Source organism: Teleopsis dalmanni, chromosome 2, assembly GCF_002237135.1.
Source record: "Teleopsis dalmanni isolate 2A chromosome 2, ASM223713v2, whole genome shotgun sequence".
Classification (NCBI taxonomy): Eukaryota; Metazoa; Arthropoda; class Insecta; order Diptera; family Diopsidae; genus Teleopsis; species Teleopsis dalmanni.
In genome coordinates, this window is record NC_051847.1 from 161210204 (window position 1) to 161226363 (window position 16160).

The 16160-nt window shown below is 27.7% G+C and overlaps 1 protein-coding gene across 2 annotated transcripts in view; it reads left to right on the forward strand.

The window, feature by feature from the left end:
* LOC119679547 (ETS-like protein pointed) overlaps positions 1-16160 on the forward strand; it is a 90743-nt gene that overhangs the window by 8117 nt on the left and 66466 nt on the right. For both annotated transcript variants that reach the window (XM_038091962.1, XM_038091961.1), the window contains exon 3: positions 647-749. In XM_038091962.1, the coding sequence (XP_037947890.1) occupies positions 647-749 (103 nt within the window). The remainder of the gene's footprint in view (positions 1-646; positions 750-16160) is intronic.

A 16160-nucleotide genomic window follows, 5' to 3' on the forward strand; every position in this document is an offset into this window, starting at 1 on the left:
ATAAGAATCGGAGAGATCTCTCATTGTCTGTATATATGTTTCTCTATTATGGAATTTAATGGATTCTCCAAAACTGGTGAACGTTACTTAACTGTCATTTAAGCTGATAGATCAGAAATGAGTTTTCATATTTACAAAGATTTTTAATTGAAACTGTATATCGGTTCAGAAATCTATATAGCTGTAATATTAGTTTTTTTAATTATATTAAATATCGATATTTTGAACCGAATAACCTAGGTATGAATGTATAACCTAATTGTTTAGATACAATTATTTTCCACGAAAAATCATTGCTTTTGTCGACTTATTTTTAGCAAATTTGATTTTTAAGTGCTATCAGCTGGGCTTTATGTACATATGGTACAGTTTGGTTTTGATATGAAAGCTTTTTTAATTATTTATTTTTTTTTTAAATGGATTTTTATTTTTCTTCGACTTATATAATTTTTTTTAATTATAGGGTTCATAAGTAACTTGTGTAAAATATAATAATTAAAAAACTTTATATGATAATTAAATTAAAATTTTATTGTTAATGATATAAGAACATTATTGTGTTAATTCTTAATAAACATATTAATAATTATATTTTTATTGATATTTTAATATTATTTATTTATGTTTTCATTTTCGTTTTATACAGACTAATTTTTTTATAAAAGAAGAACCAGAAGATAGGACAAAAGAAATTCCTCCCGCTATCTCTAGTATAACCTCCGATATTTCTGATCATGAACCGTCAATTGGTGAGTATAAAAATATATTTCATTTAATTTTATATATATTTGTGTTATGCATTATATATTATTATTTGTTAATATGTTTTAAGTTATAACTTATTCAGAAAATATGAAATTATTTCTACAATATTTCGTGTTCAAATATGTTTTATGCAAACTTGACATCTATACATCTCAACTTTATTACTACAAATATTTTTTTATTAGTTTTTTGTTACAAGATAAAATTCATGTGAGTGTGTAAAAATTGTATAAAGTACAAATAACTTTGATTCAAAAAAAGTATCTACAGATAACAATCTGATAAATAAATATAAGTATAAATGATTTTTTATTTAATGATAAAGGCACAATAGTTTTTTTAATTGAATTGCCAATTAAATAATAATTTTTTTCTTAAAAATATGTCGAGTTTAATAAAAAAAAAGAAGGAATGGTATTTACTAACAACGAAACAAATTAAGTTTACAAAACATACAAAAATTGTTCCAGATAATAAAACTAAGCTAAGTTTTGTAATGATTGTCCATTCACATTTTTGCGGAAAGTTTTGATAACTATATTTTAATGATTTGTTATATTTTTGATTTTAAAAAATTAACAACTTTGTAGTACGTTTATCGATCACCTATGCATATATCAATCTTTGAGTAAAGTATCAGACTCTGCAAATTGTTTTATTTATTAGAATATTAGAGTATTCTGCCAGTGGCGTCGCTAGGCGTCAGCGATGTCGGCGACCGCCGACGGCCTCGCGCCCACAGGGGCCTCGCAAAAAGTTAGCGACTGTGGATTCTAAGCACTTAATAAATATTTTGAACAATTTGGTCTGATAATGACATTAACCATATTCGAAGTATTTCCGAATGTTTTTATAGTAACCAGATTCATGTTCACAGCTTCAGTCAGTATAGCTTCGACAGAAAGAAGCTTCTCAAAGTTAAAATTGATTAAGACGTTCTAGAAAAGTATTATGATCCAAGAGAGACTATCTCCATTGGAAATTCTATAAACTGAAGCAAAAATAGCAGATGGCACAAATTATGATATAATTTAAAAAGAGTGAGGCTAAAAGCAGGAAAATTCATTTATTTTAATTTGTGTTTATTTTAATTTGATTAACAATAAAATTGGGTTATAAAGGGGGCCTCGCAATTCTGATGTGACGTCGTGCAGAGTTGGTCTAGCTCCGCCACTGTATTCTGGTAATATTTAATGAGTGCCAAATTCCTTAAAACAGTCAATGTTCATTCGCTTGTGACCAACTTGAAGTGGATTACAATTCTCGTAAAGGTTACCCCTAAGTTTCGTTTGATGATTTAAGCGTTGCTCTGGTGAAGTCCAAAATTGATGAAAACGAAGATTAATTTAGGAAATTTAAACTTTTATTATGATTCATGCAAATAGTTTTTAATTAAATAATACTTACCGGAACTGGATCTAGGTGATATTGATCGTACGACATTTTTATTGATTTATTAATCGGTAATCAGTAATTCGGAATTCACAATTTAAATATTATTCTTATTTGTTCTTTTAAATAAATAGATTTTCTTGGAAATTTAAAATGAATGTATATTATAATAAATCAGACGTATATGTGTATATTCTGTGTGAAAAGAATTTTATTATTATATTGAGGCTAGTTGAGTCAGTGCATTTGAGCACTTTTACTCTCTATTAATTTCGAGGTTTCTTCATAAGCCCTCTCTACGCCTAGACTGGATTATTGTTTATCACTTCATCAGACTAAGCAATAACTGACATCAGATCCGCATACCTCCCCAAGGAGCCTGAAACCATTTTGAGATTCGATAACGCGGTGTTGGTAAGCGTCTCAGTATTCGTAAATAATTTTAGGGCTCTATCCTATATGTATTTTTTTGATCGGATCAAACTTGAGGTTCCTGTGGACCTCTATATGATTTCTTTCTGTTTCGAAGGATAGAATTAGCAAAATGTGGAGTTAAGCGGTATATCAAATCAACTGATGGAATATGTGTAGAGGGTTAGTCAAGCGTTGCCATAGTTGTTTAGTTTTCGATGGAGACTACTTTAAAGGCAACTAAATAAATTATGATTGATTGATGTTTTAGTGATAATTTTTTTCACATAAAAATAATTAGTCATCAAAATCTGATATAATATTTATTTGATACAATGTCATCTTAAATTATATCTATATCTGAAATATTTCATGGAATTCATTATTTTTGACAAAAAAAATTAAATGTTAAAGGACATGAAACAAGAAATTTGTACTAAAATAAAATAAATGTTATCTCTAAATAAAAACAAAAAAAAAAAATACTGCTTCGAAAATTTTCTTTTGTTTTCGTTTTTTGTTCTTCACGCTATTCGACGATTTAATTTAGGAATCGCGTTGCAAATGTAATATCAAAATAAAAAGCATTTGTTTTTCGATTTCGCGCAGAATATATTTTGAAATACTCAGCCAAAAGATAAGATAATAAATTATAAAATAACAAATAAAAATTACTTATTACTTATTTGCTGTGTATTGCTTTTTTCTGTGCTTTCAAATGTTTGCAATAATTTTTTTACAACAAAAATTCTTCATAAAAAACTAAAATATTATTTTTTTCATCTGTTGCTGGCATTGCAAAGATCAATATGTATGTATACACATCTGTTGTATACACATCGGCTGTGTGGGTAACCAAGAATTTGTTTTTGTTTTTGTTGTGTGCACTTGGCGCTGTGTGAGTGTGAGTAGTGTGCCCAGTTTAAGAGAAAAATACTCGTTTTTGTTTCTTTGCGCATATGTTTTCATAGATTTGATTCATTCATGGTTTGTGCTTTTACTGCTTTTTAATTATTTTTTGTAGCCACTCGTGCATTTTTTTTTCGCTGCATTGCTGCATTTTGTTTTTGTAGTTTGGCGTTTGGCGTGTTGGCTGCGTTTGAAATTCATTCATACTTGCCAGTTGTGTTGTTGTTAGTCTTTTCTCCACAAATTATATTGCTGCTCAGCGTTTGTTATTAATATTGCACTTCATGATTTTGTTTGTATGCAATATTTTTAGCTTTCAAAGAGTCTTTACCAAAATACTTGTATGCTCTACTGAACTGTGTTCTCACGCGAGCAGAGAAGTAATTTCATTCATTTAAAATATTTTTATTTCTAGTTTTTTTTTTGTGCTTTTTATTCTAAAAAAAATTATGTAGTTGTTGCTTGAGCACATGCACGCAGTTATTTGTTGTTTTTGTTTTTGAATTTATATATGTTTTCATATTCTTTTTATTCTAGTTTTTATTTAGTTTTGCTTATATATACATATTGATGTGTATACATATATGCATAGGTTTGTGGATTTATGTTAAAAATTTGTGACAATTCAGTAAATTCAGTATCGTAAATGTTTATTTATTAAAAAGTTGGAGTAGGGAAAAAATATTCAAATGCTTTAAGCATTGCTTTGCATAAATATTAAGCTACGTTTTTGATCTTGATTTAATTTACTCTTATGTATGTATGTCTGTCTTGAATTTAAAATTGGTTTCGTTAAAACGCGATAAGTGCGGGTGCGAATAAATTTATTCCCTTTACTTTTCTACTTTTCTCTTAAAAACTAAACTGACTTTTTAAGCAGTAAGCAGTATTTGAATAAGGGAACTTAATTCTACTAATATGGATTGAGTATAAATTTGCAGCTGCTTTCTTGTCCTTCGGCAACTTTGTGTACCGTACCAATTTGTTAGCAATTGCTATGTGTATGTGAAGATGTATACATATATGTATGTGGGCATAATTATCTCATAACTATAGCCATCGTGTACTCTCTTTCTGTGTCAAAACTGGTTGAAGAAGGCGTTTTGCAGTTTAATTAGTTGCAGCTAAGTAAGGGGGAAGAGGGACGAGGGTTATATGAAAACGCATACTGTTTTGCATGTACGCGCTTATGTCTATCTAAACTTGTTGCTATGATTTTTGTTTAAAATTATTTTTTTTTTGCAATATTTTTCATTAATATCTTTGGCAGACATAATAAACATATTCGAATTTTTTTTTAATTTTATGTAGGAGCATATACTCAACATTTTTTGCAAAACTTTATAAATCATTATGGAAAATAAGTTAAATTAAATTAACTCAGTGCAAGAACAGAAATAAATACGATGGCTCCAAAAAGAAGACGTACAAAATGTAATTTAAATTCAAAATTTGTTTTAGCTAAATGTACTAAAATTGTTTTTTTTTTTTTTAAAGCAATTAAACAATTAAATTATGCTTTTTAATTTTTTTTCGTGCTAATGTTTAAATTTAAAATGAAGAATGCAAGATGGGTATTTTATAACAGATTACATGTGGCAACATTGTTAAGTTTTTATTATTTTTAGTACGAGTAAAAAAAAAGCTTTAATTTTAATTAAAAAAAAAAGGTAAAAAAAGTTTGATTTGGTTGAGTCTTATTTCAAACATTCTTCACACATCATCTAGTTTACATTTTAAATGTATTTTTTTTAAATTTATTGAATAAATCGTACAAATCGGTCTGGCGCGATTTGGTGCTTCGGTATATACATATATCGCTAGTCGTAACGTTTTATGTTCTTCCGAATATCCATAAAAGAAATATTCACTTCTATACTTGCTTGCTAACAGCAAACCGAAGCCTCTTAGGTCATGCGTAACTTTTCGGTTAACATAATTTTCTTTCAACAAAACTAGATCTTGAGAACTATTAAAAGGGATCGCGGGAATTTGGATTGTTTGTTCATCGGTAGAACGAAAGCCGTTTTAAATTTTCTAAATTCGACGACACCAAATGGTTGGTTTTTTTTTATTTTAAGGTTTCTTGTGAGAAATAAATATGGTATCAAAACGGTGAAAAATCGCTAATCGATGTCATTGGAAAGATATCTGCTGACCTGTTACCTGGAGGAGTGGAATGCCTACGCATTGACCACCTTCCGGAGCTCCGGAAAGTGAGTGCCCGACTCGCACGGGATAAATCACACCCCCTCATTCATAGAGACCTTGTTTTACCCCGGGACTACGTTAGTTTTACTTCGAGGTAGGGTCCCTATTAGTCATTTAAGACTTCCATCGGTGTGCCCTGCGTCCAGGCCCCGCTACTGTTGCAGATAATTAATATTGCCCTACAGGCTACTTTTTTCACCCTCAGAGTATGTGTTCCGGCTCTTATTCGTGCTCTTCGTTTAAGATTAGATTGCGTCCAGATCTTTCTTCTTTTCCCTTAGACCTGTTACTGTAACCACGCAACTAATTTACTACGTACGTAAAACGTTAAACGCCAATAAACATTTGCCGTCTTCAGAAGGGTTGCACCTACTGTTTATTTTGACTTAATTGAAGAAAAACCTGGATTTAAGTAAAAAACTACTCTATATGCTATTTTCATAAGAAAAATAATAAGCTAGTAATACCACAAGCAATAGGTAATACTAAAAAAAACATAATGTACTATTTAATATTTGAAGATCTTTTTTTTTGGATAATGTTTTGCATACATATATGAATGATATATGATATCATATCTGGAGCTTCATGTCTAAGCGCAGAGTTGACTCATCTATGCCATCATTCGAATTTCTTGTTGTAATAATTTATATATGTTTTTATTTATAGAAGGGTTTTCGAATAACAAAGAAAGAAATAAAGGACAAACACAAAAATTTATTTTTAATTTTATTGAAATTTGGCTGACCATACAACGCTGTTTCGAGTATTGCCAAGTACTCTTCATCAGTGGTCTTTGGGAATAATCGAATATTATTTAATTAGTTTATAGTCCGTATACAATTTGTTTGGACTGCAAGTGCCAGGCTTAGAACTCGTGCCTGTCAAATTAGAAGCGATGACTAATCGTGTTTATCCACAAGAAGCCAAGGCTGCACAAACTTTCAATGCTCAAGTTCCAGGTTTTATTGTCACTTATTTTTATTTAATTAGTGACAACAACCAACGCACTTGCCGTGCTTTTTAAATAAGAACGAGCTTATAAACTTCAGCTTTATTTTTAGAAACACAAGTTCAGCGAATTGAAAGTTTAACTTTTGGGTTTTGCCTATTTCTTTATTTCTTTTCAAAGCTACTCTTTTTGTAGAGACATTTTGTAATGCATATTGTTTTACTTACTATATGTAAAGCGACCATTTTGGTGCTTTTTACAAAGAAGCTATGCTATGTTATTCTACAAATCCGCTTTCGCGGTTAGGAAAAGTTGAACAATATTATATTTTAACATATTGTTCTTTACTTTTCACAAGTCTAATATTTGAATAAAGTATTAGTGTTACTATAAAGCTACGCTTTCTTTGTATGGGGACAAAGAAGCTTTATTAAAATTTAGAGGGTTTTCGAATAACAAAGAAAGAAATAAAGGACAAACACAAAAATTTATTTTTAATTTTATTGAAGTTTGGCTGACCATACAACGCTGTTTCGAGTATTACCAAGTACTCTTCATCAGTGGTCTTTGGGAATAATCGAATATTATTTAATTAGCTTATAGTCCGTATATAATTTGTTTGGACTGCAAGTGCCAGGCTTAGAACTCGTGCCTGTCAAATTAGAAGCGATGACTAATCGTGTTTATCCACAAGAAGCCAAGGCTGCACAAACTTTCAATGCTCAAGTTCCAGGTTTTATTGTCACTTATTTTTTATTTAATTAGTGACAACAACCAAAGCACTTGCCGTGCTTTAAATTAGAACGAGCTTATAAACTACAGCTTTATTTTGGAAACACAAGTTCAACGAATTGAAAGTTTTAACTTTTTGGGTTTGCCTTATTCTTTATTTCTTTTCAAAGTTACTCTTTTTTGTAGAGACATATTGTACTGCATATTGTTTTACTTACTATATGTAAAGCGACCATTCTGGTGCTTTTTACAAAGAAGCTATGCTATGTTATTCTACAAAAATAAAAATACTAACAATATACATATATTACTTTAAATAATTATTTTTGTGTCTTTTTACAGAAATACATTAAGTTTATAGATCTAAGATTCCTTTACTTGAGAAATTTTTTACTTGAGAATATTTTTTATATTTTTTTTTTTACTTGAGGATATTTTCTATATATATATTTCTTTTTTTTATTCGGGATTTAATTATTATCAATCACTTGTCGAAATTTGTCTTATCATAAATTTGTTTTAAAATTATGTTTATTTAATTAGAAATTTAAGTTAATTTAAGTTTTATTATTTTTATTTTTTAACAAACTGACAAATGGTTTATTTTATTTTGGTTATGTTTGTACGACTTTTTCTGTGACTCACTGTTGAAATAACGAAAAGTGGAGAAATAAAATAATAAATTTCTAATAATTTATATATTTCATTTTCTTATCTTCATACAAGCTATATTTGTTTTGATAAATTCCTATTTTATAGCATTAATAATTTGTCAGCTTTATCTTATCAAAAGCTCTACTTTCCTAAATTTGTTAAATGCTTCTTAAGTATAAAATCAAAATTTTTTTTACATATCTACTTGAACAGCGATATAAACATATGAATATGTTTATATTTAAAAAAAAAAAATTTTTAATTCTATCAAAAGCGGAAGTGCTAAAATTAACTTTTCCGTTCTATATTTTTATACAGAATTTTACGCTCAACACTGACCACACAGAACATTAGATAGAATTTTTGTATAATTTGATACTGTATTGTTTGTATTCATCTAACGGTTTGGACAAATTCTATTAATTAGAACAGGAATAGTGGAATAGTTTGAAAGAGTATTGATTATAGGAATTAATTAGTATAAATAATACAATGGTCTTATCAACTGATCACTTGATTGGATTTTATGTCTCATTCGTCTTTTTTCAAATTAATTTTATTTTATTATATTCGTGGTCTACTTAAATACGAGTATAACAATAAAATTTACATAAGTTTGGGTACTTTTCAACATCGTCATTTGCGATCACTTGCACCATAATTTGTTCTATCAACGACATTTTGTGGTGTCGAGCTTTGCTCTCAAAACATAAAATAGACTTTTTACGTTTCAATTTTAGTTGCTTTTATCTTACACTTAATGTGTTTGAATCTGCTTTTCTAGCTTTGATAAGCTATATTAGAATAAATAATAATAATAATAATAATAATAGTAATAAATTTTAATATGAATATATGTTTTTGTTAAAAAATGATATGAATTTTAAATATATATCTTAAAGAGGTTTTTCGAACAGTATGGAACAACAACAACAAAAATTCACTTTTATATTATTTTTATTAATTGAGTTTTTGGCTAACCATGCAGCTATTTCGAGTATTGCCAAATACCCATCATCATTGGTCTTGGAAATAATTCTTGTATTTAATTATTCGTAAATAATTTTTTGAGACTGCAAGTATCAGGAATTAAACTCGTGTCCTGCCTAATTTGAAGCTTAGAGTCAACGCACCTTAACCAACTGACCTAAAGCCGTACTTGACTTTTATATCTTAATAAATAATTTTTATATCCTTATATGTTAAAAATATATATATATCTAAAATAGTGTAAAAAGGGTATGAAAAAGGTTTTTGTAAAGCATTAAAGAAAATATTGTAGACACATAAAGTATATTTATTCCTTCTGTCTATTTTATTTATTCTGTCTTCTGTGAATTTATCTGTTTTACTTCTATTTGTATAAAATTTTGTATATTTTTCGAGAGACCTTGATCGTTTGTCAGATTGTGGTCCACTATATCCTACAGCTGCTATATAAAATCAATAATCGGATATCAGTTTTCTCCGTCTTTAATAAATATGTTTAAATAAAATTTGATATAGAATGTATTCATATAAGGGAATGTACAGAAATTTGTTCATATCGGTTCAGATTTACATACAGCTGCCATATAAAGTGCCAATCCAGACGCATGCTTATAAAAGAAAAGCTTTTTATTTTCTAATATAAATAAATCATGTAAATTAAAACAAATTCGGAGCTTAAGCATAATTTATAAAATGCGACTGGTGTAATAAAAATACTAGTCTCTGAATACTAGCCTCTCATGTGTCAAAATCTGATTTCTTTTGATAAATTTACTATAAAATAACAGTTTTGAGCCTTTAATGCAGAAAACTCATATGTCAAGGCTCCCTAGAAGTGTACTCTCTTCAACTGTAGATGATTATATTATTTTGTAGATGATAATAAATTTTAAAATTTCTAAATAAGTTGCAAATATAATTCTCTGCATCCTAACTATATTGCGCATAAATCTGCATTGAAATTCCTAATTCCTTTAGAAATATTCGTTGAACTCAGTGTATCTCTGTGCAAATCTGAGCTGAGTGAAGACATTTTTAACCGGTAAATGAATTTAAATAGTAATTGAGTTTATTTCTTAAAGATTTCAAATGAAGAGAGACTATTTCTACACAATCAAAAGAGATATAGGCAGTTAATAAGATATCGCTTGACTTATACGTACTTGGCTTTTCTATATAATTAGCGTATACTTAATGTATTACTGATATGTTGAAATATTCAACATATAATTTATATATACTCTCAATATTATAAAAAGTTTTGATCTTAAGTAGCAAAAATATTAATTATTTTATGTAAAAAAAAAAACATGGAAAAAAATGCATTACAGTATTTATTGAAAACATAAATAAATTAAGCTAAACATTTTTGTTTACGTTATGGAAATTTGTTTACTATTTAGAGTAGGAAATGTTAAGAAAAAAAACATTCATGTAATCCAGCGTTAACGTAAACTAGTATACACATTTTAGAGGGAGCACTGTACTTTAAGGAACTTGTATCAATTACAACAAATTTTTCACACATATAAAAATAAAAGAAATTGTTGATGTCTTAATTTGACAGTATGTATTATGTATGTCCAATTACATATTTATCTAAAAATATTTGTTCTTGTGAAAAGCTATAGAAAGAGTTTTCAAGAAGTATCTGCTGCGTCAAAAACACATCTGTTTTCAAACAATAATAAATGTTCGGCCCTCAGAAGTATGCTGTGATTGTTGTGCTATTCGGTATGACTCGCACACATTTTAAATATTTTTAAAGCATACTTTTGTGCGTCCTTGAAAAAGTAAAAATAGAAAAAGTGTCGGATGTATTAAAAATATGAATATAAATATCTGATTCTTAAATGTTTTGACAGATAGAATTTATAAGACATGGTTTTTAAAAAGTGACTGGTGGTTTCAAGTTTTGGAGAACGATTATATATGTCAGATTGCGAGATTTAGTCACTGTCGATAATTATGTTAGATTTGATTTTTATCGGTTATATTAGTAATAACTGATATATTTTTCTATAAAGAATTTATATAAAATGAAATTCAAAACTATTTTATATAAAAATGAATTGCAAATGAAAAATGATTATATGTTTATAATTATTTTCTTTGATAGAAAACCAACATTAGTTTGAGTTCTAAAATAAAAATATCTTCTCATCACAGTACCTATAAAAAGTATTACTTTTTGATATATCCTCTTCAAATCTTTTTCTATACTGAAAGAGGACTATTAACTTTATTACTTGTGGCATACTGTAAAGATTGTGTAAACATACACAATAGTTGTGCTTCTATTTCGAAATATATCTTTTGTTAAATTACTGAATAAATATAGAAACGTATTTCTATCAAATGTCATCAAATTTATTTCTTCTTCAATAGAATATTAGTACGCCAATAAAATCTTATTAAAATCTTAAACATGCAAATCAATAAAATTGAAAACATTTTTGTTTAATTTAAATTAATATTGAGAAATAGATTTCGTGATGGATTTATTATGTGCCAGAGATACTCTGCTGAAAGTAATCGATAAGGAAATAAGAAACAAGAGCCTTGTTGGCGGCGTTTTAAATAAACTTATAAGTGAAAAATTTTTAAATAAAAAACAAAATAATAAACAAATAAAATTTTAACAAAATAGAATTAGGATAGTTTCGTAAAAAAATTTTTTTATAAAAGGCATCTGCTGACAGAAGCATAAAATTTTAATGCTATTCGCTTAATTAGGCTTCCAAATTAATAATTTTGTTTCTAATTTTGTGCTTAATTTGTTAATAATATTATTGATAATATTTTTCTTCCAGTCTTACAAGTGTATAATTTTAATATACAATTACATTTTATTTATTTTTTTGGAATGGTTTTTGTAATTGTTTTATGTTTGATAAGAGTTTCAAAGGAAGATATGATAATTCTCATATGTGACACTATTGTGTTGCCCCACTGAATAGACCTCTATCTGGCCAGCTCATTAGATTTGCATTTTTCCATGATAACAGTGGAATAATATTAAATGGACGTTGTTTATTTCAAAATTACTTGAGATATGCGAGATGTACAACAATATTGCTTTCGACAAGATATGATTAAAAATAAGACAATCACAATAGTTCATTGAACTAAATGGACCCCAATATCTTGAGATCACTCTTCAAAACTAAATTGAAGACAAGTAAAATTTTTTTCCTGTATTATTTTATATATAAGTAATAGCTGACTAAAAACATTAGCTTATAAAAAACGTATGAAGGAAATTAAATATGTGGCCTATTAGTAGGCCATTCTGAAAGATGTTTTCTGCCTGAAAACAGTAATATCTCGTTTAATATCAAAAACACAAAACTGTTTTATAAAACAACGTCGCGTTCATTGACGTCAAAAATGCTTGCTGACTATCAGGAAAAGATAAAATGCATGACAACTAAGGATAATACTGGGATCTATACATATAACCCAGAAATAATCGATCCATTGGAAAGATTACACCGATTCTTCGATAATCGTGGGATCGTTTAACGTAACTGTTTAACAACAGAAATATAGTTAAACAATTGTTAGTTTTTGCATCACGATAACGCACTAACTCACACGGTATTGGTTCTTAGACATCACTTCTCCAAAATTTCAACTTATATCATTTCACGACAATCGTATATTCCTGACTTAAAATCGTGTGACATCTAGCTATTCCCTAAGCTTAAGAGAACACTCCGGGATACCGTTTCGATATGATTGAGAAGATAAAAACTTAATCGCTGTGTGCTGTATCCAGTATTGAAAAAACAACATAAGCGTATTGTATTGAAAGGGAACTACTTTGAAGGCGGTAAAATAAATTTAGAAGATTTAATAAATATTTTAGTTTTAAAAGATTTTAGCTTATTCAATTATTGCTTTATACTTTGTTTTAGTTGTAGTTGATGTGAAACTTCATAAATGTGTTTGATAGAACGTTTTTTGCTAATTACGAATTGTTTGCATATAGCGATAATTTCTACAAAAAATTTTAAGTAGGGTATTCCCTAGACTTAAGTATGAACTCATATCTCAAAAAAACAGTACTTGGAATCATATAAATATTTACTTCAAATTATATTATTCCAATATTATTCCATTTTTTTATCTGCTCTCGTATAAACAAATTCAAATTTGCTTGATATTTTTGTCACCAAGTTCTGTAAGTAAACAAATAAGCAAATTTTTTTTTCTGAATTAGAAAAAAATATAATTTTTTTTTGAACTAACTTGTCATTGCTATGTATGACTATTGTGCTCTTAAAAATAAATCTGTTTTTATTTAATAATGCAAAATGAATTTAAATCTCAACGAAAATGATCTTTTACGATCTTTGCAATTGAATGCGAATATCTTTAGAACTTGGGTCATTAGACTTTTGGTGCGAGTGTGAGAGTATAGAAATCCTCATAGATACATAGATACAATCGACAGATATTTTTTGAAATTCACAGCAACGGAAAAGCAACATAACAGCAGTAAGAAAAAGTGGTTGCGACTGGTGTGCTTAAAGTTTCACCTGCTCACTTTGATCAATTTTCAACTTTTTAAATTTTTTTTCGCCTTGTGGTACTTACGTTTTCTACTGGTCCGAGTATTCCGCCATTTACGTATACTTGCTAGGCTCTGGTAAGAATAGAAATTCATATTAAAATTAAAGCTGAACTAGAAAAGCTTCTGATACTACTTTCAGATACAATTCAATACAATAAGGAATAGATGAAGTGGAGAAAATTGTTAAAATGTATAGATTTTTCTATTTAAAAATTGCAAAGTTTCTCTTTTTAAGCTACTAATAATATATGCATGAAGTTGCTTTTGTATTTCAAATTATTTGTAAAATTAAAATAGTGCAAGTAACCTAAACACTTAATTTTAATTCAGCATATCTTTTCTTAATTTAAGTACATGTTGTTATATACATAAATATCATCGAAAAATAAAAATTGTCTCCCATAATATCTTAAGGAATGCTTGTCTTTGTTCCTCAGCGTTTCTGTTTTTGCTCTATATAATAAGACGAATGAAATCTAGTATAAAAGGGTTTTTTTTTTAATTGAGGTAAGTCTCGACTTCTCAAGCTCAAATGCTCGGAAGTGCAATTCTTCGCTTGATCTTGACACTGATATTATAGCTGATGGTTGTGTATGAATGGTGCGAGAGACTTCAAGAGACTGAATATCTGAATGACAAATGTATAGATATATTAGTTCCACAAATTGCGGTGTATCATTGACCTGATATACAGATATATCTCAATAATTTCGTTTGGAAATATTAACAGCTAACATACGACAAATCAAATTTTTTTTTTCTAAAAACATTTCAGTAAAACTTCGGAAATCTGTAAATCTGAAAAATCAATGAGTTATTTATAAAAATTTTCCAAATAGTAAAATAATATATAACATATGTTATGTATAACATAAAACTTTTATATACATTGAGTAAACTATCTGTTACAATAGTTTGTCAAAATATTCATAATGCAAACAGTTTTTATACTCTTCACATACATAGATATTATAAAAAGGAAACTTCGAGACTACCTATAAGATATATTTATTTTTTCTGTTACAGTAACTAGAAAAACCAAAAGCCTGAGTAAAGCGACATAAATATACTAAAATTAACTTTAAGTATTTTATAGATTAAATTTTTATACCACCATGAATTCCATTTCTTAATTTGTCCCAAAAAAAAGGTGATAAATATATATAATATGTAGCAATCTAAGCGTTACTAAGCTAATATTTAATAATGTATTAAGAAACTATTTCGACTATTTTAATGAGTTGATAGGTTTAGAGTGTTAGGAGGATAGCTCGTTAGGTTGAACTACTTATAGATTTTACACCCAGAGTAATGGTGGTACCGGTTATAGATTTTTTTTAGACAACCTCTGTGTGAGTTGGATTTAAGCATCAGAAAAGTCATGGGTTATTTAATTACTTCTTTTATTTATCAAACATTTATATACGTTTTAGATATATTTAAATTATAAGTTCAGGTTTGAAAAAAATTTTTTATTTTGAAAATTTGAATTTTTTTAAAAACCTTAATTAAGTGCTCCAATCGTTATCAAAAAATGGCTCGCAACTTTAATTAATATCTCATTTGTTCACTTTCATATATATGATATTAAAAAAGATTATGATTTTAACAAAAGATACAAAATTTGTATCGCAATTTTTTTTTTTTTTTGTATTTTAGAAGACAATATCGTAATTGATTAATTCCATACTTTAAATTTTACTTAAGTAATGAGTTGAGTTTTTAGATACTTATTACTTTGCTCGTGTTGCTTTCAGACGCTGTGTAAGCTTATTTTTATTATCAATGAAATTGCAACCATGACAATTTTTATAATTTTCAAGTTTAATACGAAAACGTTTAAAAATTCTTCGAAATTACTTTTTGAATTTAAAGAACGAAAGTCCTTTTGGCTTTAAAAATTTATTTTATTTACCTGACTATTAAGATCTTACACTCATTGGCCATTTACTAAATGGATATTTACCAGACTTATATGATTATTATGATTTTAGAATATGATTTTAGAAGATTTGTATATAAGCAATATCTTTACGATATAGAAAATATTTTAGAAAATAAAATTTTTAATCATTATATTTTATGTCTATAAGAATTCAACAATTTCTAGAAGCATGTTAAATTTTAAATATATTATTATTGTCATACCAGGTTTATGCAGGTTTGGTGTATTTAACTTTTATTTATTTTTTATTTTATAATAAAGAGGTTTTCGAACAGAAGTAAAACAACAACAAAAATTTATTTTTTAAATTATTTTAATTAATTGAATTTTTGGCTGACCATACAGCTGTTTCGAGTATTGCCAAATACCCATCATCAGTGGTCTTGGAAATAATTCTTGTATTTAATTATTCGTAAATAATTATTTTTGAGACTGCAAGTACCAGGAATCGAACTCGGGTCCTGCCAAATGTGAAGCTCAGAATCAGCGCACCTTAACCAACTGATCCAAAGCCGTACTTGACTTTTTTGTTCGCATATTTTTCTGGAGTTTTGTTACTTTTACTATGAAAGTTTTTATTAACAATTTTACTTGCTGTGTTTATATTAGAACGAAATCAT